This window comes from Pelodiscus sinensis, chromosome 3 (genome assembly GCF_049634645.1).
Source record: "Pelodiscus sinensis isolate JC-2024 chromosome 3, ASM4963464v1, whole genome shotgun sequence".
Lineage (NCBI taxonomy): Eukaryota > Metazoa > Chordata > Testudines > Trionychidae > Pelodiscus > Pelodiscus sinensis.
Window position 1 is genome coordinate 3,516,479 of NC_134713.1, and position 24,493 is coordinate 3,540,971.

At 48.1% G+C, this 24,493-nt stretch overlaps 1 protein-coding gene across 2 annotated transcripts in view; it reads left to right on the forward strand.

The window, feature by feature from the left end:
• PINX1 (PIN2 (TERF1) interacting telomerase inhibitor 1) overlaps positions 1-24,493 on the forward strand; it is a 94,292-nt gene that overhangs the window by 14,934 nt on the left and 54,865 nt on the right. For both annotated transcript variants that reach the window (XM_075923246.1, XM_075923245.1), the window contains 5 exons: positions 7,163-7,272; positions 9,596-9,688; positions 10,413-10,491; positions 15,187-15,276; positions 16,248-16,321. In XM_075923246.1, the coding sequence (XP_075779361.1) occupies positions 7,163-7,272; positions 9,596-9,688; positions 10,413-10,491; positions 15,187-15,276; positions 16,248-16,321 (446 nt within the window). The remainder of the gene's footprint in view (positions 1-7,162; positions 7,273-9,595; positions 9,689-10,412; positions 10,492-15,186; positions 15,277-16,247; positions 16,322-24,493) is intronic.

Sequence of the window (24,493 nt, forward strand, 5' to 3'; positions counted from 1 at the left end):
GCCCGCAAGGCTTGTAGGTGGAGCAGTAGCTGAGCGCGAGGGTGCTGTGACTCTAAAGATTTATACGCGTGATTGAAGTTGAGAACACACTTGACATAGCCCCACCGAACTCAACAAGAGTATGTGTGCTTAACGTGAAGCGTTGCTATTATAGAGAGACGCGGCCGGCCCTGCCAGCTGCAGCAGGCCCGCCCCCTCCCGTGTGCAATGCTGTGGGCCTGGCCCACACAGCCCCCTGCCCACAGTGCGGCGGACTTGGCCGCACGAACGCATGGTGTGGTGGGTTGGCCCAGCCTGGCTGGAGCAGCAGGAAACTTAACGTTTAACCGGTTAACTTTTAAAACAGGATTTGACATCCCTGGCAGGAAAAAGGTTCTATAAGGTACCAGTCTTGGGAGCCATCTTGTCACAGTCACCTTTTGCATAGGGTGTGCTCCCAAAGTTACGCCCCTGGAGCTGTCTTTTTAGATCCCACCTATTTATAAGTAAATCATGGCACTGGCTGCAACACTTTTTACCAAAAAAATTTTTACCTTATTTTTTCTGGTACCGTGGTGTACCCATATCTCTTTGTTCTAAACACGTGCATGTACCCAGGAATGGGAACACATCTGAGGTTTATACCAGGGTAGAACACAAAAAAACTATATTTTGTCCTTTTCCTTTCGGACATTCCACTACTGGCTTGTAAGGGTAACTAACTCCCTGTCTTTTACTATGATGAAACATTCATGGTCTGATCCTGAAATGTTTCCTATCTGCTTAAGCCAACGTTTACGTCCATAAAAACAAGGTATTATGGGACACTTAGCATAGGCGAACAGGATTATAGTGAAAAGCTAGGCCAATTTAGGCTGTATAAATGTTACAAAATGCGCCTAATGTATGTGGTGAAGATAGTACATATTATTGTTATAATATATATATGTAGCCAACATGTTTTTAATGCTCTTAAATTAAATTTTCAATGTCTATCTATTGGGGCATTGGGAGCTTCTGAATGTGCATTCATGTCCTCTTTTGATGTCAAATCTAAATAATGTGTGTCTTCAGGATTGGGACCAGAATATGAAATTCATCTTGAAAGTTTTTTTTTAAAATTTGATGCATCCAAATTTACTTTACTAAAGTTGTACGTAGAGAACACAATTGCATACAAGTTCCCATCAGCAGGATTTTTCAGAGTTGTGCAGTATCCAGTTTATTCTTGCCTATTCAGAGAAGCACCGAAATAGCTTTTTAAAGAATAAATCTAATTACAAAGGGCTTGCCAGCACTCTGTCTGTATGATTAGCTTGTGGTAATTGTAAAGGCAGATTATACACGGGCATTTTTGTGTGTGCAGTTCTGGACTAAATTCAATGACTGTATTCTCAATATTGATCCCAAAAGAGAGAGGAAGAACTATTTATTTCTTATCCACTCCCACAGCTAAAGCACTCGTCCCAGCTCTCATTTTCTTGGTTCTCGATTATGACAACATCCTTCTCTCCGGCCTTGACAAAAGCAATTTTGCCCTGGTTTTTATCCATTCAAAATGCTGCTATAAAGATAATTTTCCTAACCTATTGTTTTAAGGGTGTTGCTCCTTTCTTTGCATTGTTCCGCTGGCTCCAACTTCTTTAAACTATAAGAAGCTAGTTGTTACTTTCAAGGCCCTTCGTGACCTATCCCCCAGCCCTATCTGTCATCTTTTATATGAAGATCTCAGCTCTTGCATCTGGTCAGCTCATGATGCCAGTCTCCATCACCCACTTACTAACTTTTCAAACTAAGATCTTCTGCTTTCTCCCGTGCTGCCCCTCACACTTGGGAGATGCTCCTCATAGGGATGTCAACAATCACATGTAGACAACTACACCATTAACCGATAAATCTGGGCTTATCTATCAATCCTGTCGACTACACGCATTCTTCCCCCGTCCCCTTTGCAGAGGCAGCAAGGGGGGAGAGGCGGGAACTGCCTCTGCAAGGCAGAAGAACTGCCTTCCCACCCATCCTGATAGAGAGACAGCAGTGTAGAGGGTGGGGGGCAGGCGAGAGCTGAAACCGACTTCCCATGCGTATTGGTTCCCATGGAGCTGTCGCCCCCCCCTTTCTGTCTCCCACAGCTAGAGAGAGTCAGCTCAAAAGCCAGCTCTGCCTTCCTGCCGTCCATGGGGTTGGAGGAGGTTGCTGCAGCCTCTGTCTGTAGCAGGCCCAGGCTCACCATGGACAGAGGCTGCTCCATGGGATACCAGTGCAGCCTCTGTCCGCAGGGAGCTCGGATTCCCCCATGGACGGGGGCTGTGGCTGTCTCGGGCTGCTGCCTCTTTATCAGAGGCAACAGTGCAGGGTGGGAGCCAGTCTGCACAGGGAGCCAATTTTTAAACCGGCTGCTCCTGCAGGGTGGCAGGGGGCTCCCTGGAAGTGGGGACGGGAGCACACTGGCTGCCAGCCCTGCCCCTGGAGACTATCAAATAGTCATGTAACCACTAAAATCTGATGTGGCTATACGATAATTCAATTACACGGTATCTAACATCCCTAGCTTCCCATAATCGTTGTAAAGCAACCTCATTGTCCTATTTCAAAACCCCTCTCAAAACTCGCCTGTCCTATGTTGCCAACAAAATTGACAATGATCAGGGTGCTTGTGTGCAGTCTGTTGCTATCACGCTGACTAATACTGTCCTATCGTTTCCCAGTACTCCCGTCAGTCTGTATCCATCTGCTGTCTCCTGTCTTGTACTTAGATAGTAAGCTTTGTCAGGTTCTGTTTGTACAACACCTAGCACAATGGTCTGGTCCGTGACGAGCTCCTACGTGTTGTGGCAATACAAAATGACTAATTTAAAACAAGAGACACTAGATGGGCAAGGAAAGGAGACGTAGAACAGGAACGTGTTGAGCCATCTCTTGGTGCAGTTGGGCAGCTGGAAATGAAGAGAGCCAGTAGCACATCACCAACCAGCTCTCTGCCCATAATTATGGAGTGCTCCATGGACCAATTTCAGACCTGCTAGTTGAATATCATCTCCAGGGCTGCATTTGGGCAAGAAGTGTGCAGGGACTGGCCCGTTGCAAACAGCACAGAGCTGGAGTTACGGCAATAGCAAAGGAAGGTGTCAGAGTGAAGGACGTTTTTCTCCACTGGATGGTGCTGCTTGTCCAGGATATCAGTAGCACCTCCATGGTATAATTCCCCAGCGGCAGTTTCATACAACAGAGTGCTAGCATTGGCACTGAATCACTTTTAGCTTGCAGGGCGATAGATAGTTTACTCATTTTGGAAAGATTACATTGCATGAGCAACTGACAAGAGTGAACTAATTCTTTCCAAAACTCATTTGGAGAAGGAGGGATGGCTGCAGCACAGGGGCTGGAGTTCTGGCTCTCCCAGAGATTTCTTCTGAATGTTAATTGTCACTTCTCATTGCTTGAATTTCTTTATCTGTACAATAGGACTAACACACGTCTGCCTCAGGGAAGTGTGCTGATGAATACCACTGTTTGTAAGGTGATTGGAAATCCTGGGATTGAAGGTGCCAGAAAGGGGAAAGCATTGCACGTTTCAGCTTGAAGCTACTCTTCTAGGTCTTGCAAGCAGGGTTCTCTGGGAGTTTTAAGTGTAAAGCGTCTTAGATATATGTGGCAGCTTTTCAGCTGTGTAAGATGTACCAGATTGAATTCCTTGCCACTGTCCTTGGTAATAGTTACAACAGACATAATGGAAGATGCAGGTACTGCAGATGTTGTCACTGGTAGGAAGAGCTGAACAGGTGGGATAGCAGCGCTCTGAGGAAGGTGAAGGAAGAGCAATAAGAGAGTTCAAGATAAAGGATAGTGATAGAAATACCTCTAATACCATTAGCTCACAAACATTTACCTTCCCTCCCACCCCCCGCATCCCCCTCCTGTTCTGAAATGTGATTTGTCCTTTTCATATGTGTTCATTTTTTTAATTGTATCCTTTGGTATATATGGTTGTGACTATTTTCTTCCACTATTTGATCTGAGGAAGTGGGTCTGACCCACGAAAGCTCATCACCTAATAAACCATCTTGTTAGTCTTTAAAGTGCTACATTGTTCTGTATTTTGTTTCAAGATAAAGGAGTAGAGGAACTCAACTAGCTGCTTTTCCCCCTTGTTGCCTCTATCTTAAAAGCCGGTTCCCCCTCAGCACCATCTTCACAGGGGAGGCAGAGGCGTAGTTGGGGACGGGGCGTGAGCCAGCTCACACTCAGTCCCCCTCTGCACTTGTGCTTTTTAAGTGTATTAAGAGCCGCTTTATAAATGTATCCAGCATGGCAGGGGGCTCCTCAGGAGTGAGGCCAGTGTGCACTGGCTGCTGGCCCTGCCCCCAGGGACGATATAGTAGTCGACTAACTGAGAAAAATTCATGAGGTTACTCAACTACTCACTAAACCGAGATTTAACATCCCTACTTAGCATTATGCTTTGTGATTATTATTTTTTTTAAGTGGGAATGCTTTTTAGAAGAACCAGAATTGGGGCCAAAACCCAACTGTGTTCCTGTATCTTGTTCTTAGTTCCCAAAGGTGCTTTTCGAGAAGAAGTGGGGAACCTTTTTTGGGCTGGGGGCCAGTGACCCACAGAAAAGGGGCTGCACGCAAGTGAGAAACAAAACACAAAAGAAACCCTCGCTGATGTGGCCCACCCACTGAGAAGGAGAAAGACACTCTCCATATTCCCCTTGCACACCAGAGCTTGGGGGGGTCCAGTCTAGTAGATTGTGTGCGCTTCAGCCCCACGGGAGGACCATAAAGGGGGCGGGGGAGGGGATGCAATGCCAGCGCAAGCTCCCCAATGCTGAAGGAGAGCCCTGAGCATCAGGGACCGGATTCAGGCAAGACAGGGGCCTCATCCAGACCCTGGGCCTTAGCTTCCCCACCACTGTTTTAGAGGAAAGATTGTCTAGTGGTTAGAGCATGGAATTGTGACTCAGGGAACTGGGTCCAAGAGTTGGCTTGACTGCTGACTTGTTATGCTTTTGAGCAAGTCATTTATCTTCCTGTGCCTCCCTTTGTAAAATGGGGGTAACAGCCCTTTTTCTGTGCATGCCTAACTTTGCTCTGCTAACTTTCCTTGATTGATTTCCATGGAACGACTCATGGTAGTAAAGTTAAACGTGTGCATAAGTGTTTGTCAGATTTTAAGCTCTTCAAAGCAGAGGATCTCTCCTCCTGTGTCTGAGCACGATGTGGCCTTGATCCTTATTTGGAGACTAGCTCAGTTATCCTCAACGTGTGGGCCACGACCGCCTCCCAGGTGGTCCACAGCTTGAACTCAGCCGCCCCTTTTCCCCCACGCAGCGGGGCGCCCGTGCTGCCGCTTGAGCGTTGCAGTTGCCACTCAGCTGTGAGGCTGCAGCACTAGATCCAGCTTCTGGCTCGGGGGAGTATGCGAGGGGGCAGGGGTGAAGAAAGCTCCGACCTTCCCCTCCAGACCTGGCTCTTGGAGAGAGGCGGAGCCGGGTCGGGGATTTCTTCATCTCCCCCTGCCCCGTGCAGCCTCTGAGCTGGAAGCTGAAAATAGTGCTGCAGCCTCGCAGCTGTGCCAGCTCCCTGCTGCGTGGGGGAGAGGGTGGCTGAGCTCCCTCCCCTTCTCACCCCACTGGGGAAATGGCAGTGCAGTGATGCACTCTCCGGAGGTTTTCCCTGCTGCAGGACAGGGGCTGGAGGGGCGTGAAGCCAGGAAAGCATCTTCCCTTATGCCCAATCCCCGACACCCCAACCCCTCTCACTCACTCCTCTCCCCCCACCGAGACCCCCACATCCCAGCTTGCTCCGACACCCTCCCTCCTGGCCCAACACCCTGCCCCCTGGCCAGACACCTTGCCCCCAGCCTGCTCCTGCACCCTTCCCCCAGCCAGACACTCTCTACCCAAGCCCCTCCTGTACCCTCCCTTGCTCCTGCACCCTCTCTTCTGGCCAGACACCTTGCCCCCAGCCTGCTTCTGCACCCTCCCCCCGGCCAAACACCTACCCCGATCCTGCGCCTGCATCCTCCGTTGCTCCTGCACCCTCCCTTGCTTCTGTGCCTGCCCCCTTGCCAGACATCCTACTCCCATCCTGCTTCTGCACCCTACCACCCACCCAGACCTCGCACCTTCACCCTCCTCCCCCGCACTCCATCTCCTTCCCACATCCTGCACCCTCATCCCTATCCCACTCGCTGGCAGCCATGTCCCGCACACTGAACCCCTCACTTTTGTCCCCACCTCCGAACCCCAGAAAAATAAATCTGGCCTATGGGAAGCCCTGAACCTCAGTCCTCCCTGTCCCTTCCCCTCATCCCATGAGACTGGAGCACCAGAGGAGTGAGATGTCTCAGTTGGGGGCCACATCAGTGAGGGTTGGGGAGAGGGGAGTTTAGAGGAGGGTTTTTTGTGTGCTTCTCACTTGTGTGGTCCCCAACTGATTTTTCTGTGCTCAGTGGCACCAGACCCAAAAAAGTTCCCAACCCCTGCCATAAATAAAAAGAACACTGAAACCTTTTGTGTTGGACATAAATTCATATTTTACTTTATTTAAAATGAAGTTTGATAAACTAACATGAGAGAGTTAACGCTTAATGTGTTCAATAATTTAAAGGAAACCGTTCTCCCTAGCTGCAGCACTAGCAAAATGGCTCGGGTGTCATTACGTAATTAACTATGAGTTTCCATTAGCAATTGGTGGTCTGCAGAAAGTTTTGCGTTGACCCAGATGGTCCACAGGCCAAAACGTTTGAGAACCCCTGCTCTAGACGGATGCAGCGGTAATACAAATAATGTCGTCTGAGTTCTCAGGTAGAACAGCAGGAAGCTGTGGGAAGCTTTCCTCACATCGGTGCTTTTTCTATACTCGCTGAATACGCAGACCCGTGTAACTTGGTTTGGTTAACGTTTTATTAAAGCAGTGCTTAGAGCCACTACAGTCTGACATTTGGGACTAGTCGATTAATCGAAATTTAACATCCCTATGCTGGACCAAGGAGGTCCAACCTGTCCATTGAAGGCTGAGATGCTCAGATGCTGTGGTCACAGGGACTAGAGAAGTACCATAAAAAGTCGGTTTGAGATTCTGCTTGGAGGGGAATAATGTCTTGACTCTTTCTTAATTGCATTGTCGGCTTCTGTCGCATTAAATGGCACATATCATTCTTTTCCTGCTGTAGCCCGTAAAAAGCAGAAGTGGTCTATGGATCCTAGAAACAGCGCCTGGAGTAAAGATGAATCCAAGTTTGGCCAGAAGATGTTGGAAAGAATGGGCTGGTCCAAAGGAAAGGTATGGACTAGGGGCGTGGTCTTGCAGAAAAGCAAGCTCTCGGGCCTTACAGACTTTGAAATGCAGAGACACCTGGATACACAAACTACGGGCAGTTCTTGGCAGCGACGTCTTTACAGGCCAGCGGGGAATATTTCTGGCATTGTGAGAGAACTGATCTCCGCTCGCGGCTCTCCCACATAGGAGCGTGCTGCGGCGGGAGGAGATGTGGCTTGATGCCATGCTCTGGCTACTCGGGAGCAGATCATAAGGGGCCATTAAAAGTTGCCAAAAATTTAAGCCGCCCTGGGGGCTGCTCTTACAGCTGTCAGAATTGGTGAGGCACAGCGACCCTGCCTGCATTTCTGAATTGGGGGGGGGGGGCAGCTCCTTCTCCCAGGGAGAGCAGAGAAGGAAAAGAGGAAATAAGACAGCAGGAGAGATCCAGAAGTCAGCAAGTAGGGAGGAAAATAGCTACAGGTTATACCTCCCTTAAGCGGGACTCCCTAGGCTGGCATGGACCACAGCCCAGGAGGAGGGAGGTCTGGCGGCAGGACAGGACCATAAGGGACACTGGTATGTGTGTGTGTGGAACTCTAGCCTGGCTGCAGCCATGGAACTGTGGCCCCGTTCCCGACCTGCGGCGCTCCGGTCACATTCTGGCTCCAGCAGCCGGGGAACTCCAGACCCAGCAGTAGCCAGGGAGCTCTGGCCCCAGCTGCGTAGCTCTGGCCATGGCTCTCTGGCGTCACTAGTAGCAGGGCCGGCAAGAGCCCTGGGGGGGTTGAGGCAGCAACAGCGGGGCGGGGCGGAAGGAGGATGCTGGAGCCCGGAGCCCTAGACTCATAGACTTTAAGGTCAGAAGGGACCATTATGATCATCTAGTCTGACCCCCTGCACTGTGCAGGCCATAGAATCTCACCCACGCCTCTTAGAATAATCCTCTCACCTGTATCTCAGATATTGAAGCCTTCAAATACTTTAAAGGCCCCAAGTTGCAGAGAGTCCTTCAGCTGTGATCTGTACCCCATGCTACAGAGGAAGGCGAAAAACCTCCAGGGCCTCTGCCAATCTACCCTGGAGGAAAATTCCTTCCCAACTCCAAATATGGCGATCAGCTGAACCCTGAGCATGTGGGCAAGACTCACCAGCCAGACACCCAGAAAGTTCTCTATAGCCCAGCCTCGACGGGAGGGATCTTCCATGCTCCAGCATGTTAAGTCCTGAGGATGCCAGAGCAGTGAGGTCCAACCTATACTACAAAGGAATAGGCCTGTACATTGTACGCCCAAGAGCTACTTATCGTTTCTGTATCTAGCTCTCTCTCAGTATTTCAAATTTCCTGCCAGCTGGGCAAGAAAAATACATCATGAGCTCCAAACATATTTCCTTTGTGGACTGAAAAGCCGTTAGCTTTGTTCGGACTACAAGGCAAGACCTGAAGTCCCGATTTGCCCCAACACTCTTCATGAAGCAAACAGTAACATGATTATGCGTGAGAATGCAGTGGAGGAAGGAGAAATTAAGGAAGTGTGTCCTGCGGAGTTCCAGTTTGGGTCAATTCCATTATTTGCCTCGCTCTAACCTCCCTGTGCAATTGCAGTTGAGTGTGTTATTGTTTGTTAATGTACTTTGTTAAACAGCCATTCTCCACCCCAGAGGTGGGTGCATTTCAGTGGTGAGAGAAGCATTCCCAGTGCCTGCTCTCTCTCTCCGTGTTTCAGGTTGCAAAGCACTTGAGACTGACCTCAAAATGCAAGGGGGTGACCTGATTGGTCATTAACCACTCAGTGATATTACTCCTTTGGTGTGTGTAATTTTCTGAGTGACACAAAAGCAGTGGGTTAAAAATTCTTGATGCAGTGCTTTCAGGGGCGGGGGGAATCTTTTTTGGGTCGGGGCAGCTGCCCCACAGAAGAGTCAGTTGGGGGCCACACACAAAGGAGAAGCAAAAAAACCAAATCCCACTGACATGGCCCTTGATTGAGGAGGAGGAAGACGCTCCCCGTGTTCCCGTCGCAGTCCAGAGCCTTTGGAGCCCCAGGCTAGTAGATTCTGTGCTCCAGCCCCTTGGGGAAGCAGTGAGGGACTGGAGCACCAGTGTGGGCTCCCCAGGCCTGGGGGGAGCCCCACGCCTCGGGGGCCAGATCCAGGCAAGATGGCTGCATACGGCCCCCGGGCCTAAGGTTCCCCACCCTGGCTTAAAGCATTTGACTGAATCAATAGTTATTTAAGTTGTGTCTCGTCTGTAATTCCAAACCAAATGGGTTTCTGTAGGATACTTATACTTACCTTTAATATCGCTCCTGAAAAATGCTTACCAGTTGCCTTCACTTCTCATTAGGGTCTTGGGGTTCAGGAACAAGGGAGCACAGAGCACATCAAGGTTCGAGTGAAAAACAACACCCTTGGTTTAGGAGCAGCCGTAAATTATGAGGTGAGCACTCATTAGCATTCTTGCCAACCCAGGTAAGACTGTGTGGATTGTTGACCGCCCCTTTATGTAATGGGCAGTGGGTGCAATGGAACGTCATGGGTAATGATGAACATCTTGCAGAAGAGAGAAATCTGCTCAAATGCCGGATTGGGACAGTTGTGTCCTGCCAGGTTTTTTGGGGAGGATGTTGGGGGTGGTGAATGCTCAGAGATGCCACTTCCCACAGGCCACTGAAATGTTTTCTTGCTGGTAGATAGCCCTTTGTCTCCTTTTACTAGACCTGGTTTTGTGCTTTCCTGTCATTCTGCTCCCTGTGCCTGGAACAGTCCCCGCTTCCCGTTGGCAGCCCTGGGTGTGCACAGAACCTGGGATCGAGCCCTAAAGGCGCTGTCTGAGTCAACGTCAGAACTGACTTTGTGTGTTCTCATCTTTTGTGCTGCCGGGAAAATTCTGTTAGCATTTCCTGCCTGTAGCTGAAAACAACTTGCCCAGGCTGGGCCATAATAGAGCCAACAACAACTCAGTATTGTTTGAAGACTTTCAAGCACGTCTCGTAGGCACTTTGAAGCGAACGTAACGAGTTGTAGCGAGTGCTTCTACCCAGGAAACTTTAGGGGATTTCTAGTTACTCTTTGGTATTTAGACCCAGAGGACGTACAATGAGACTCTTGTAGACCTTTTGGTAGGGTGGTTTGCCTCTTAATCACTTGAGTGCTCTTTTCAGGACAGCTGGCTTGCCCACCAAGATGACTTCAACCAACTTCTGGCTGAACTGAATAACTGCCATGGACAAGCTGAATCAGGTACGTTAATGTGTCGCTATTTTGGGTGCTGGAAGCTTCACGGAGCATTTCCTTTGGTTTTCATTTGTGAAAAGGCAAATTCAGGCCTGGTCCTGTGGGCTGGTAACACTTCTTGCATGATGTTGATCCTCCTTCAGCTCTCGTTAAAATAAATGGGAGGAGAGAGCTCGGTTTCGCACAGAACCAGGCTCTTAATTTTGATGAGGATGTGTATGAATTGCATTTAAACTCCATAGTCTTTAACAGGCTTTGGATCAGGCCCTTGGTAGAGCTCTTCAGGAGAAAAGGCAGACAGGTGTGTTCCCTGTAGCCAAGAGGAGAGCCTTGCGGTGGGATATGCAGAAACAGCAGCCCTTAAAAAGCAACCTGAGGCCGCTCCAAGGCACGTGACACACATTCTCGATTGCCACATTTACCATTGTTAGTGTTGAAGAATTATGGCTGGCTTTTACCTGTTGGCAGTTTCTTTTGCATGAGCTGGAGTCAAAACCTACCGACTCATTACATAAGGCAGGGTAATGGGATTTAGTTGGGCAGAAGCAGGAGACTTGTCAAAAATTTCCAAAAAGAGCAAAAAAGTACTTGGGCCTGATCTAGGCGCATGCTGGTTTAAATAACGGACAAACTACACTGATGTGAGGTTTAAAACAGGACAGGCATCCACATAGCACCGCGTAGGTTTAACTAACTCATTCTAACGTCTTGCCTTTGCTTAGACTCGGGCGTTTTTTATGTGCCGACAAGCCCTTGGGCTCAAGGTCTGCAACGGTTAGTTCCCTGGTGGAGCCCTGTTAAAGTCAGCGGTTTTCTGCCTGGGTGCAGTGTCTGTCCATGTATAATCAATTGCAGCACGTTGGCATGAGGGAGTTTATTCAAACTATTCAGAGCAAAGTGTAGTTGCCAATGTATTAATCCTAAAAATGACACCAAGAGTGTGGGGCTTTATTGAAAGTTCGGAGAGAAATCAAAATCCGTTTTTATGATGGAGAAACAAGCCACACACCTGCAGGGCTGAGTCTCCGATCCTGGTCCTCAAGTGCTATGGGCCAGATTTGTAAAGGTATGTAGGTGTCTAAAGATATAGAGAACTGCTCTAGTCATTTTCTAAGTACAGTAAACTTCTGATAATCTGGCACCTTTAGGACCCAGGGGGTGCCGGATTATCAGATATGCCGGACTATCAGAAAGACCCCTCATAGCCCCCCCTTCCGATAGTCTGGCTCTGCCCAAGGCGTCCCCGATTCAACCGCTGCTGGTCAGTTTCAGCAGCAGCTGAATCGGGGACGCCTGCGGCAGAGCAGCTGGGGTGCTGCCAGGTTGGTCCAGTAGCACTGCCCCTCGGCACTGCGAGACCAACCGGGCAGCACCCCGGCTGCTCTGCCCCAGGCTTCCTGGAATCAGCCGCTGGTCAGTTTCAGCAGCGGCTGAATAGGGACGCCTGGAGCAGAGCAGCTGGGGTGCTGCCTGATTGGCCCTCCAGCCCCGAGGGGCAGCACTACGGGACCAACCTGGCAGCACCCCAGCTGCTCTTCCCCTGACTTCTCCGATTCAGCTGCTGGTCAGTTTCAGCAGCGGCTGAATCGGGGAAGCCAGGCACAGAGCAGCTCCATTTGTCCGGCTGCCCGAGCACTTCCGGGTTCCTGATTGGATGCTGGACTAATGGAGTTTTACTGTACCTAGTTCCTAACTCCCCTTGGATTTAGGTGCCTTTGAAGATCCCACTGGGCACTTGTGTACATCTTTAAGAATCTAAATACATTTACAAATTTGATCCTAATACCCTACTGAGCTAAAGGAAGATCAGTTAGCTGTAACCCGGGGGAAGACCCTGCTGGTGTTTGTAAGTGGATGGCATCCACTAAGTGCTTTGAAAGGTGGGCGAGTGTTATGAACCCCATTTGTACAAATATGGAAACAGAGAGTCTTAAATGACTTCTCTATGGATGCACAGAGCATGACTGGAATAGCCAGGTTCATTGAAGGAAGCTGTTTTGGTTCCCAGTCCTATGCTGTGTCGCCTAGGTAGATCATTGTCACTTCTCCAAAGTCCTGTTGATAAATTTTGAAGACCTTTGGTCTAGACAAAAGACAGGACTATGCAGCACTTTAAAGACTAACAAGATGGTTTATTAAGTGATGAGCTTTCGTGGGCCAGACCCCTTTCCTCAGATCAAATTGTGGAAGAAAATTGACACGATCATATATACCAAAGGGATACAATTTTTTTTTTTTTAAAAGTGAACGCATATAAAATTGACAAATCAGATTTTTAGATTGGAGGGAAGGTGGGGGGGGAGGTTAGTGTCTATGAGATAATGATATTAGGGGGTAATAATTGGGGAAACTATCTTTGTAATGGGTAAGGTAGTTAGCATCTTAGTTAAGGCCCATTCGTAAAGTGTCAAATTTAAGCATGAATGACAGTTCTGAGGTTTCCCTTTGTAGTCTGGTGTTAAAGTCTCTTTGAAGTAATATATATGTAGTGAGGTCGTTGGGACAATGCCCAGTCTGGTTGAAATGACCAGAAACTGTTTTTTATTTGTGAAACTGTCTGTCGTCTGATTTGTGGGCATTAATTCTTTGGTGAAGTGTCTGAGAAGTTTGTCTAATATACATAGCAAACGGACACTGTTGGCACATGATGGCATAAATTATATGGTCTAGACAGGTAGTTATTGTTGTCCATGGTTTCTGAGCACCCATTTCATTGCTGGGTAGTTATAAGCAGGGACTAGGCTATGGACAAAAATACAACCAAAGCAAAGTGTTTTTAAAATGTGAGTGGATATTTATGCAGCGTTCAGCCAGCCCTAATACTGAGTCTCAGTTCTCAGCAGACAGGTGATAATGCGTCTCTCCGTAGATAAAATTCCTGATGTTGGATACTGAAATTCCACTTTGCTGCCACAAGAGGGGGCTGGCGTCACTCTCGCTGGACCTGTGAGTTTGCGATTGATGCTCCACTGAGAATTCTTACTATGGTGATGCTCAATTGCCTCCCAGAACCTGTCCATTGAGGGCTTTCAACTCTTTCTGCAGCAAATGCCTTCTAATCCCAGATTTGCTAGTTCCCCCTGTAATAGATTTTCAGTCTAAATTCAGGAGGGACTGGATGGATCAGAGCCTGATCATGGGCTCTTCACTTTTCTCCTCCAGGCTTCCAGTTAAACTCCTGTTCAGTCATTCTGAGTTCCAAACAGTGCCACCATCTGTTCAAGTTCAGGGAGGGAAATGGGTTTTCACTGGTTCACCAAGAAACTTAGTCTGTAAGCCCTTGATTGCAGGTGAGGATGAGGGAAGCCAGCTTGACTTTTGGTGCCCAGGCTGAGCCTGCAAGGCTGGCAGTTAGAAAACACATCTTAACTTGTAAATTGATGATATTATTTTTTATTGTGGTAGCAGTTAGAAGCCCTAGTTGAGGACCAGGACCAAACTGTTAGATGCCACGCAAGCCCAAAACAAAGCCCTGTGTAGCGTTTCCAATTGAAGCACAAGATGAGACAGCAGTTGTGTACAGACAGATGGGTTAGCACAAGGAAGTAAGGAGGTGATATTAACCAGCATGGTAGGCAGTGGTCTCACCACATCTGCAGCCAAACTGTTCCGGGGGGAGTTTAAGCATCACAGCAAAGGAATTGGAGGTGGACAATGCGGCAGCTTTGTGGATGTTGGCGGGGAGTGTGGGGCAGCATGGGAAAAGGCAAGGTGCTTGTTTAAAAAGCAAGTAGGTGGACGATGCAGGCTGGCACCATGGGCTGGTCATAGGTGAGCCTCAAGATGACAATGCTGAATGTGTGATGATAGTAGGATGGGGACTGCGTGTGAAGAAAGAGCCTTGGAAGGGAAGAGAAGCCGCCTGTGTGTAGCTACTGTGGGGAAGTGAAAGTCCCTGAGAGATGCCCACAGAACCTCACGTTGCCCTTTCCAGTCGTCAGGGTAGCGCCCTGACGGAGTCGCTCCTGTATCTTGTGTGTGTGTCTTCAAGAACTCCTAGGTTAATTGCGGTGGTGGGCAGCAGTGGTGGGCAGCAGACGGTAGTAACAGACCCTACCCAGGGGTTCTATAGAAAGATGCAGCGCGGCATGTAGAAGGGTGGCCCGCCAACCCGATTGCTTCGAGGCACTGTCACAGTATAGATACCTACTAACAAGGCACTGTCTCTGCTTGAAGAACTTGCCTCTTTTTTCAAATTACATTTATACCAAGGAGGTGTAACATTATAGGTAGCAAGACCGTACAATAACGCTTCGTGAACAGCCCTTTCTCTGCTCCTTTGATGTGATGTTACTTGCTGGGACTTAAATCGAGGCGTTAAGTATACACATGATCCTCTGTACTCTGGGTGTCCCTAATCTGGGCATACCCATAGTATGGATCCTGGCGGGAGGAGGAGAAAGCAGCTCTGCACACTGCTGTTTCTCCCTCTCTTGAGCTGGGGGAACGACAGAGCAGCAGCGGGCTTCCCCTCAGGCTTTTTCTTGCTGCTCCTATCGTGGTGGGGGGCAGCACCTGGGAACAGTGGGAGCATAGAGCCATGTGTACCCCCAGGAGCAAGGTGCCAGGTAAGCACTTCACGCCCAGACCTTTCAGCACCCAGAAAATTCTTGAATCCCACATACCCTGTTTCCCAGTGTATTGATGTCTGAGGTTAGCAGTTAGCATTTATCCAATGGACATGTAATCTTTGTGTGTTAGAGCCTGCTGGCGAACAGAAGACGACATTCAGTCTGGAAGAGAAATCCAGATCCTCCAGGAAACGAGTTCATTACATGAAGTTTGCCAAAGGTAAGGGGCACTTTGTTTTTCTTTCACAAACTTCAGGGCTATAAATATCTACATCTGACTTACATTTGGCACTAAAACAGCCATGTGGCAACCGGCTTTAAATTATAATACAGCCTTCCTGCTTTAGTTGGCAGTTTTTGTTGGCTTCAGGCTGGTATTCTGGAATCATTCAGTCATTGTCTGTAGGAAGCTGCTATTTCATAAGGAAGGGTGACTGTTTTGAATGGTATAAAAGAAAAAACACAATGGTCCATGTGATGAAACAACTTACTAAACAGTGGTTGCTTGGACATCTGTACAGCTATATCCTGTACAGTCTTGATAGGCCCACTTAATGGTCATGTGGCTAAGATCAGGGATAAGCTTAAACTTGACTGCAGTAAGACGAAAGCCCTGTTATCAGGTCTTCTCTCTATCCTTGACCATTGGCCTAAGTCACCCAAATAATTAAACTTAACTCCTGAAGTATTGAGATTTTCCCTCTTCTTTCAGAGGAGTAACTAAATGCCAGCCATCCGGATGCCCTCTGTTTCCGGCTTTTCTTTAATAGTAATTCTGTTTCTTTTTTTGTGTGTGTAAAATGTCATTGGAACTGATTTTTGCCATACGTGTGATTTTCCACTAATGGTTACTTTGTTAAAATATAACACACACTCCCCCTCCCCCTCCCCGTCTCCCCCAGGCCAAAGTTATGAATAGATCACATAAAACAGTGGCAGATGACTTCTGAATGGGAGCCAAATTCTTGTCCTGGGGTTCCACCAAAGGCTGCAGCGAACTTTTGGTGGCATCTCAAGTTGTCACATCACTCCTTTCCTCTGCTCTGTGTGCCCCATTCCTGTTTTCAGACAGTGTCATATTCACAGGGGGAAAAAGCTTCTTGTAAGGCCTACAGCATCACTGCCCTGCCCTTGAAAACATTTGGATGTTGCCCAAATGAATAATAGTTGCACTCCTTTGCTTCCTCCCAGGAAAGGATCTCTCTTCCCGCAGCGAAGATGACCTGTCCTGCATTTTTGGGAAACGACAGACTGCGAAAACTGAGGTAAATCTTATGAATTTAGGACTGGAAGGGTCAACTAGTCCAGTGCCCTGCGCTCTCAGACACCCCTGCTGTGCAGTACCATCAATAAACTTATCGCGCTCCACCTGAAAACTAGTTTAGGTGTTTCCCTTCCGCTGCTCCTACAAAAAAGCTACGCTGGAACTTCACCTCTTTGATGGTTAGAAGCCTTCTTCTAATTTCCAGCCTACATTTACTCCTGGCCAGGTTATACGCATTTGTGCTTGTGCCAACAATGTCTGTTAGCTTAAATAGCTCTTCTTTCTCCTCAGTGTTTAACTCTTGAAGTGTTTCCAGGGACCTGTCCCCACTGAGCCTTCGTTTCACTCGGTTAAACAAACCAAGTGCTTTAGTCTTTTCTCCTAAGACCAGCTCTCCATTCCCTGATCTGTCGAGTTGCCTTTCTCGATGCTTGTTCCGACTGGAATTCATCTTTCTTGATCCTGGGTTCAATAGTGTAAACAATTTATTCTTCCTTCTATGTTTTTCCCTTTAAAGATGGGAAAGCGAGATTGTTATGACAATTGAGATCATCAGTCAATATTAAGTCTACCTAAGAATTTTATTTTTCTTTTACACTCTGATTGGCAGTATAGAAAACACGGTAGCTGTCTTTTGTTGTCGGAGTTGTAGATTACGTTGGAAATATAAAGTACAGTACTTAGCAAAAAGTGACCAAGATCAGCAAAACAGCAAATTGTTCTTTAATTTCCATAAGATCACTGTACATTTATAAATTCTAAACCCTAGGAGCTGTTTTAATGTCACCTTAAATATGGTGGCTTGATTTTTCACATTCACTGTTCGGCATGCAGTACCCTCAGTCCTGCTATTAAATATCACCAGGGACTCTTCAGTACTTGAGGTGGGTAAAATGTCAGGTCCAAATTGACACTTATAGACTCACTGGTGCAAGTTCTGGGGGGTTCACAGACAGGTTTGCACTTAACACTTTGGTAGCAGTTTGTGGTATGAGGCGAATGTCTGTCTTGTGACTCTGCAGAGAGATTCCCTTGTGCGGGAATGTGACTAGTGCGGGCAAGTGTTTTGGCAGTACTGAGATTCACTGGTGTGCGCCCAGAGAAGGTGCAAAAGAATGTGCCACAGGTATTCTAGTGCTATCCCTGTGGGCGCTGTGAAGTCTGTGGTGGTTAGAGGGAGGGGTGCAGCCTGTGTTTCATTTCGTGGGTACCATAGGAATGGGAGCAAGATACTGCAGAGCCTTGTGTCCGCTCCAATCAAAAACGTTTAAAAGCTGTTCTACAGCTTCACAAGATCATGGAGCTTGGGAATCGTGTGTCCGGAGAGCCAGTCTCTGCGTGTTATAACGGCAAAGATCTGTCAGCTGTCCAAACCTAGAGCACTTCCATGAGATTGCAGCGTGTACCCCAAGCTAGGGATGTGAAAGTGTCCCTAGGTACACAGTTATATGTAGCTATCCCCCAACCCCCTCTACTGCCTCTGTATCAGAGGCAGCAGCAGTGGGGAAGGGCATGCAGGAGCCGGTACACGTGAGAAGCCTCTGTTACATAGGCAGCAGCATGGAGCAGCAGGCGGGAGCTGCCTGCCCCCTGCATGTAACCATATAATCGTGGCAATGTTCAGTGGTTACACAATTACTTAACACATTTTAATATCCCTAACCCAAGCTATAGTACACGGCCTTGGTGTTCTGTTCGGTAGCTTTACAATTTTAAACAAATACAACTCCCCCCCCCCCCCCCCCCCTTAAATAAAATCTTGGTGATCTTGGTGGGGAGAGAAAGGGGGCATCAGATCTGTTTCCCATGATAAAAACTCCCCAAGCTGCAAGAACAGAGCAACAAATAATTGAAATAACCGAAGCTAGAACCACCCTGTCTTGTCAGCAACTATGAGTAATAATCCACACCTTTATTTTGCAAGCCACTCAGTTCGGACTTGATGGATAACAGTTTGGGGAGACTCCATCAGTCACAAGACCGCTAATCTTAATTTAGTGCAGTTTTGAAATTAGGTTTTGGACTAGCGGCCTAAACTAGTGTATGCTTTCAGTAGTAGAGCTCTGTAGATTAACTTCGCCTATTAGCTGTATAGCCAAGGGCCTACTTTTCATCTCTCTGGCTGAAGTGCTGCCATGTGGTAGCCCAAGATATGGCAAAATCTGATGGGACTTGTAGTCTCCCGTTCTAGTCTTCATCTCCACAGTCAATGTAAGGAAGTCATGGATCACAGCTAGCCCAAAGGTATCCAAATGTGATGTCATTTTAAATCGTTTGGATGGAAGGGATTTTGGGAAGGCATCATGTTGAGCCTCTTGTGCCGTGGCTGGATCAAGGCCAGATCTATACTACATGCAGAAGGTCAGTTTAAGGCACGCAACTACAGCTATGTAAATAACAGTCGGAATCAATGTACCTTAAGCCGAGTTTGGTGCAGTCTCCAAAGTGGGAGGTCAATAGGAGAAACACTCCTGTTGACTTCCCTTACTCCTCGTGACAGCAAAAAGTACCGGTGCTGACGGGCACTCTTAGCATTTGATTTAGCAGGTCTTTACTAGACCCTCTAAATTGAACCCCGAAAGTAGGGATGTAGCAAGTACTTGACTACCTGATAAGCCTAACTACTCCCTCCCTCCCACCCCAACCTGCTGCTTCTGTATGAGAGGCAGCAAATGGGAGGTAGGAGCGGGTGTTGGTGGGAGCCAGCTTAAAAGCTGGTTCCCCCCAGCACCATCTCTGCGGTGCCACTTGCTCCTTGTGCAGGTGGAGGGGGGGGCATATGATGGGTAGGAGAGGCTGCTCTGATTCATTTAAAATGCAGAGGCACAGCAGTCTCTGAGCAAGCCTCCCCTTATCAGCTAATTGTGTAGTCAATACCTGTTCCTTAACATCCTTACCCGGAAGATACGTTGCTAGAGTGTGGATCCACCAGTAAGTGGAGACGTGGCTTAAGTCAACCTCCTACACCATCTTTGACAGGAGTTTGGCCAACCTCTTTTAAAAAACCTGCAATGCTGGGAATTCCAGAATCTCCCTTTGGAAGCCTATTCCAGAGCTTAACTGCCCTTATAGTTAGACAGCGTTTCCTAATACTCGACCCTAACTCTCCTCTACTGCACAGTAAGCCCATTACAGGCAGTCCCCGGGTTACGTACAAGATAGGGACTGTAGGTTTGTTCTTAAGTTGAATCTGTATGTAAGTCGGAACTGGCTCCAGATTCAGCTGCTGCCACTGAAACTGACCAGGGGCTGACTACAGGAAGCTGGAGGCAGAGTTGCTCTGCCCCCAGCTTCCTGGAATCAGCCTGATCAGTTTCAACAGCTGCTGAATCTGGAGCCTGGGACAGAACAGCTAGGGCGCTGCCGGTAGGTTCCCACAGGACCAACCCAGCAGCACCCCAGCTGCTCTACCCGAGGCGTCCCGCAACAAAAGCCTGGTCTGCTGGGGCGGGGGGGGGGGGGCGCACTAGCTGCGCCCCCTCCCCCCCAGCAGACCAGGGAGACCCGAGCAAAGCCACACAGGCGGAGGGACCCCGCCGCCCGTGTGGCTTTGCTCCTGTCTCCCTGGTCTGCTGGGGGGGTCCAGAAAAGCCGCTGGACCCCCCCGACAGACCAGGGGGACAGGAGCAAAGCTGCCCAGGTGGCGGGGGTCCCGCCGCCCAGGCAGCTTTGCTCCCGGCCAAACGAGCAAAGCCGCCCAGGTGGCGGCTTTGCTCGGGTCTCCCTGGTCTGCTGGGGGGGTCCAGCGGCTTTGCTGGTCCCCCCCAGCAGACCAGGGAGACCGGGAGAAGCTTTTCTCGCCCCGGAGGACACGGGGCGAGAAAAGCCTCGTTCATAAGTGCGGATCCGACATAAGTCGGATCCACGTAAGTCGGGGACTGCCTGTACTACTACTACTACATTCAGGAGATGTGGAAAACTATTGATCACAGTTCTTTTTGTAACACATTTGAAGACTTTTATCAGGTCCCGCCCCCTTTTCTCAAGTCTTCACACGCCTAGTTTTTTAACCTTTCCTCACTGATCAGGTTTTCTAAACCTTTTATTATTTTTGTTACTCTTCTCTGGGCTCTCTCCAGTTTCTCCACATCTTTCTTACAGTGCGATGCCCAGAATTGAAGTACTCCATCTGAGGCCTCTCCAGAGCTGATAAGATTGGTACAATTACCTCCCATGTCCTATACACAGCACTCCTGTTCCTGCATCCCACAATTATATTAGTCTTTTTCACAGTTGCCTCAGATTCACTCATATTCAGTTTGTGGTCTGCTACAACCTCCAATTCCTTTTAATCTATTCTACCCTCTAGCCAGTTATTCCCCATTTTGTATTTGGACATTTGATTTTTTTTTTTCTTGCCTCAATGAAATATTTTGCATTTGTCTGAATTTTTATCTTGTTGCATTTAGACCACCTCTCCACTTTATCAGAGTTGTTTTGAATTCTAATCCTGTCCTCCAAAATATTTGCAGCCCCTTCCAGCTTTGTGTTATCTGCACATTTTATAAGCATATTTTCCGCTTCCATTATCCAGGTCATTAATTAAAATATTGTAGTGCCAAATCTAAGACAGAACTTGCGGGACCCGCTAGATACACCCTCCCTGTTTGACAATGAACCATTGATAACTATTCTTTGAGTATGGTCTTTCAACCAATTGCATAGCCACCTTATAGTAATTTCATTTCCCTACTTTACTTATGAGTCTATCATGTGAGACTGTGTCAAAAGCCCTACTAACATCAAGATATCACATCTGTTGCTTCCCCCATCTCCATTAGGCGAATAACCCTGTCAAAGAAGGAAATTAGGTTGCTTTGGCATGATTTGTTCTTGACAAATCCATGCTGGCTATTCCTTATAACGCTATTGTCCGCTACGTGCCTACGGATTGATTTCGTAATTTGTTCCAGTATCTTTCCAAGTATTGAAGTTAGGCTGAGAGGTCTACGATTCCCTGGGTCCTCTTTGTTCTCCTTTTTAAAGATAGGTACTGTGCTTGTCCTTTTCCAGTCTTCTGGGACATCACCCATGCTCCAGGAGTTCTCAGCGATAATTGCTAATGGTTCTGAGACTCCTTCAGCAAGTCCTTTGTTAGCCTAGGATGAATTTTGTCAGGCCTTGCCAACTTGAATACCTCTAGCTTATCTAAATATTCTTTAACCTATTCTTTCCATGTTTTAGCTTGTATTCTTTCCTCCTTGTTAATATTTTGTTGAGTATTTGGTCGCCGTTAACCTTTTTGAGTGAAAACTGAAGCAAAATAGGCACTATTAAATACCTCAGCTTTCTTGATGTCACCACTTATTAGCTGCCATTAAGTAGAAGACTACACTTTCCTTTCCATGTTTCTCTTTCTTCTAATGTATTTTAAAAACCTCCTCTTATTGCCTGTATCCACTTTGCTAAATGTAACTCCTTTTGTGCCTTAGCCTTTCTGATTTTGTCCCTACATGCTTGTGCTATTCTTTTGGACTCCTCCTTAGCACTTCATCCATATTTCCACTTTTTTTGCCTTCTTTCAGGTCGTCATAGCACTCCAGGCGACGCCATACAGCCGGTCCCCGAGTTGCGAACGGTCGACTTACGACCATTCGCATTTACGACCGAAGCTGTCATAAATGGCGGACCCGGGGTTACAAACGCTATCTGTGCTTACGAACAGCGCAGTCGCAGGTAACTCTATGGGGTCCGACATACGCACAAACTGAGTTGCGACCAATTGCTTGGTCCGTAACCGGTTCGTAAGTCGGGAAGAGGCTGTATTGGCTTTTTTCAATATTTCTCTTTCCTTCACGTCACAGTAGTTTGCAGTGAAGCCTTTAATGTTGTCTCCTTGATAAACTACCAATGACCTGGCAGCCTTAAATGGCACCCAAATCAAAAGCCTGGTTATTATGGAGGGCGGAGAGGGCCTGGGTCATTAACCTGGAGCTGCCTCCTACCTCCAGGATGGCCCCTCAAGATGAGCCAGTTGAGTGATGGGAATACAGGGAGAGAGGAGCAAGCACTGGGGGCCGGGCATTAGGGGAAGAGATAGAGTCTGTGCAACGCGTCAGAGGTCTTGTTACCACCACCTAGGAAGGCGGCAACCCTAGGAGGGGAAGCACTCTAGAAATGTGTCCATATCTTGGCATGTTTTTATTAATTCTCACAAAAATGTGATGGCTAATGGCTTTGATGCGGCACTGAACTTTGGGGGCGCAAGAGAGGCCTGGCACTGTTCCCTGTGTCCTGGCTAGATTTCCATGCTGATGTATTGACAGAGGAGGTAGGGCAAGTTGGAACGGTATTACCGCCCCCTGTATCCTCTGTGAAGCTGCTGGAAGAGCCAGACGGGGCAGCATCGCTCCTTCTTACGTCATTCTAGCCACAGAGCCGTCACCTTTTCCTTCTCTCGGGATCCCGGAGACCTGTGACGTTAGTGGGAGGACAACATTAAAAACTTCACTGCTCGACTCCTCACAGGAAGGGGGACTTGTGACATGGAACTTCAGCTCTTTCATACTCCTCTTTGTCTCCTTTGCCGGACATGCCATAGGTGGGGGGAATCCAGCGTGGTACTAAATGAAGTGATCAGTTGATCGCTTTAAATGGTATTTATCAGGTTTATTTGTGATCTCTGGGGAAATTCCTGGACGCTTCCCCGGTGCGGCAGAGAGAGAATGCTGCATATGCTGGAATTCTCTTGCAGTTCTCCTGGATACTAGTTTATATCCGTTCCTATTCAGACAATGTAGGAAGAATCTTGATGTCCATCAGAACCCTGGGATGTGCTTTCATTCTCTAGTAGTCTCTGGTCCCTCGCTTTTTGCTGTGGTCCCATTAGAGCCGTCAGCTGTGGCACGCTGTTGTGCCTGCGTGAGACAAGTTACGAGAGATGGATTTAGGGGCTAGGGCAACCAAGGAATCTTACTGGTTTCTGAAGCCTTATTGTAACCACACTCTGTATAATGGTAACAGATCTTGCACTGCTCCTGCATTCTCACCATGTTTTTTGAGACAGCCCCTCTTCAAGGAACCGGTAATGGAATGTTTACTATTTCGATAGAATCCAACTCAGGTCCATAGTAACCAAAACTCCTTTTTTACATGTAGTAGCTGTTGGGTGGTCCGTGTGAGGTGATTTCAGTCGGGATGAGCGTTCACATCAGGAAACCGTCCTCACTATTAGCCTCTGTGCTGAAACCTTATAAAGAAAGAACTATGACTGAGTTAATGTAGAGAATAAATTCCCTCTTTTATTGCTAGAAATCGTCCCACCCGCTCAGCATGAGGAAGCTCCGAGAAGCATACATTGCAGCTACCTGTTATGTACCTGTGCTCGAGATACAATTTCAGTCTTTCTCTCTCTGGATAGCTGTGGGCAAATGGTTCTTTTTCCTGAAAAGTTCTCAGCTGTGGATGCTACGGGGTACCGGTCTGGCCCCTCTTGGACTCTGCCTGCGTCTGGGCCGTTAGGAGGATTAGGTGACTAAGGCGGTGTTGATGACACCCAACTGTATCTTTCTCGTCCCATTCCCATGATGCAGTTCCGTCCTTCAGGCAGTGCGACTGAGTAATGGGAGAGAGTGACCTGGCTGCAGCTCCGCATAGACGAGATAGTGGGCTGAGGCAAGCAGCTGGAGAACCCGGGGGAGTTAATAGCCGTCCCTCTGAGGGAGAACCTCCACCGTTAGTCACTGGTGTTTGCAATTTCGGAGAGGTTCTAGGCTCCTGGCTGCAGTTGGATGACCATCTTACAGCACTAAACCAGTCAGCTTTTTCCCACCTGCATCCTTTCCTTTCAGATGTCGACCATGTCCCTGTTACCCCAGCTTTTGTTATCTCGAGATTGGACTGCTGTAGCACATTCTGCTTGGGGCTGCATCTTAAAGCCTTTGGGAGACCAAAGTGACACACACTGCCCTGGCTCGCTTCCTGAGTGGTTCATAGCACGGGAAACATGTGACAGCAGATCTCTGGGATCTGTATTGGCTGCCCATTAGGCTGAGAGTGGAGTTTAGGGTATTGGTTATGCCAGTGCTTTTTTTTGTAAGAAAAAAGGTGCCAGGGGAAAGTTGTTGAGCGAAGGAGGGAAAAAAAAAAAAAGCCATGCCGGGGGCCAAAATGCCATCGTGGCCCCTTTAAGAGCCACGTGTCCCGAGCAGGCTTCCGTCGGGAGCCCAGCTGC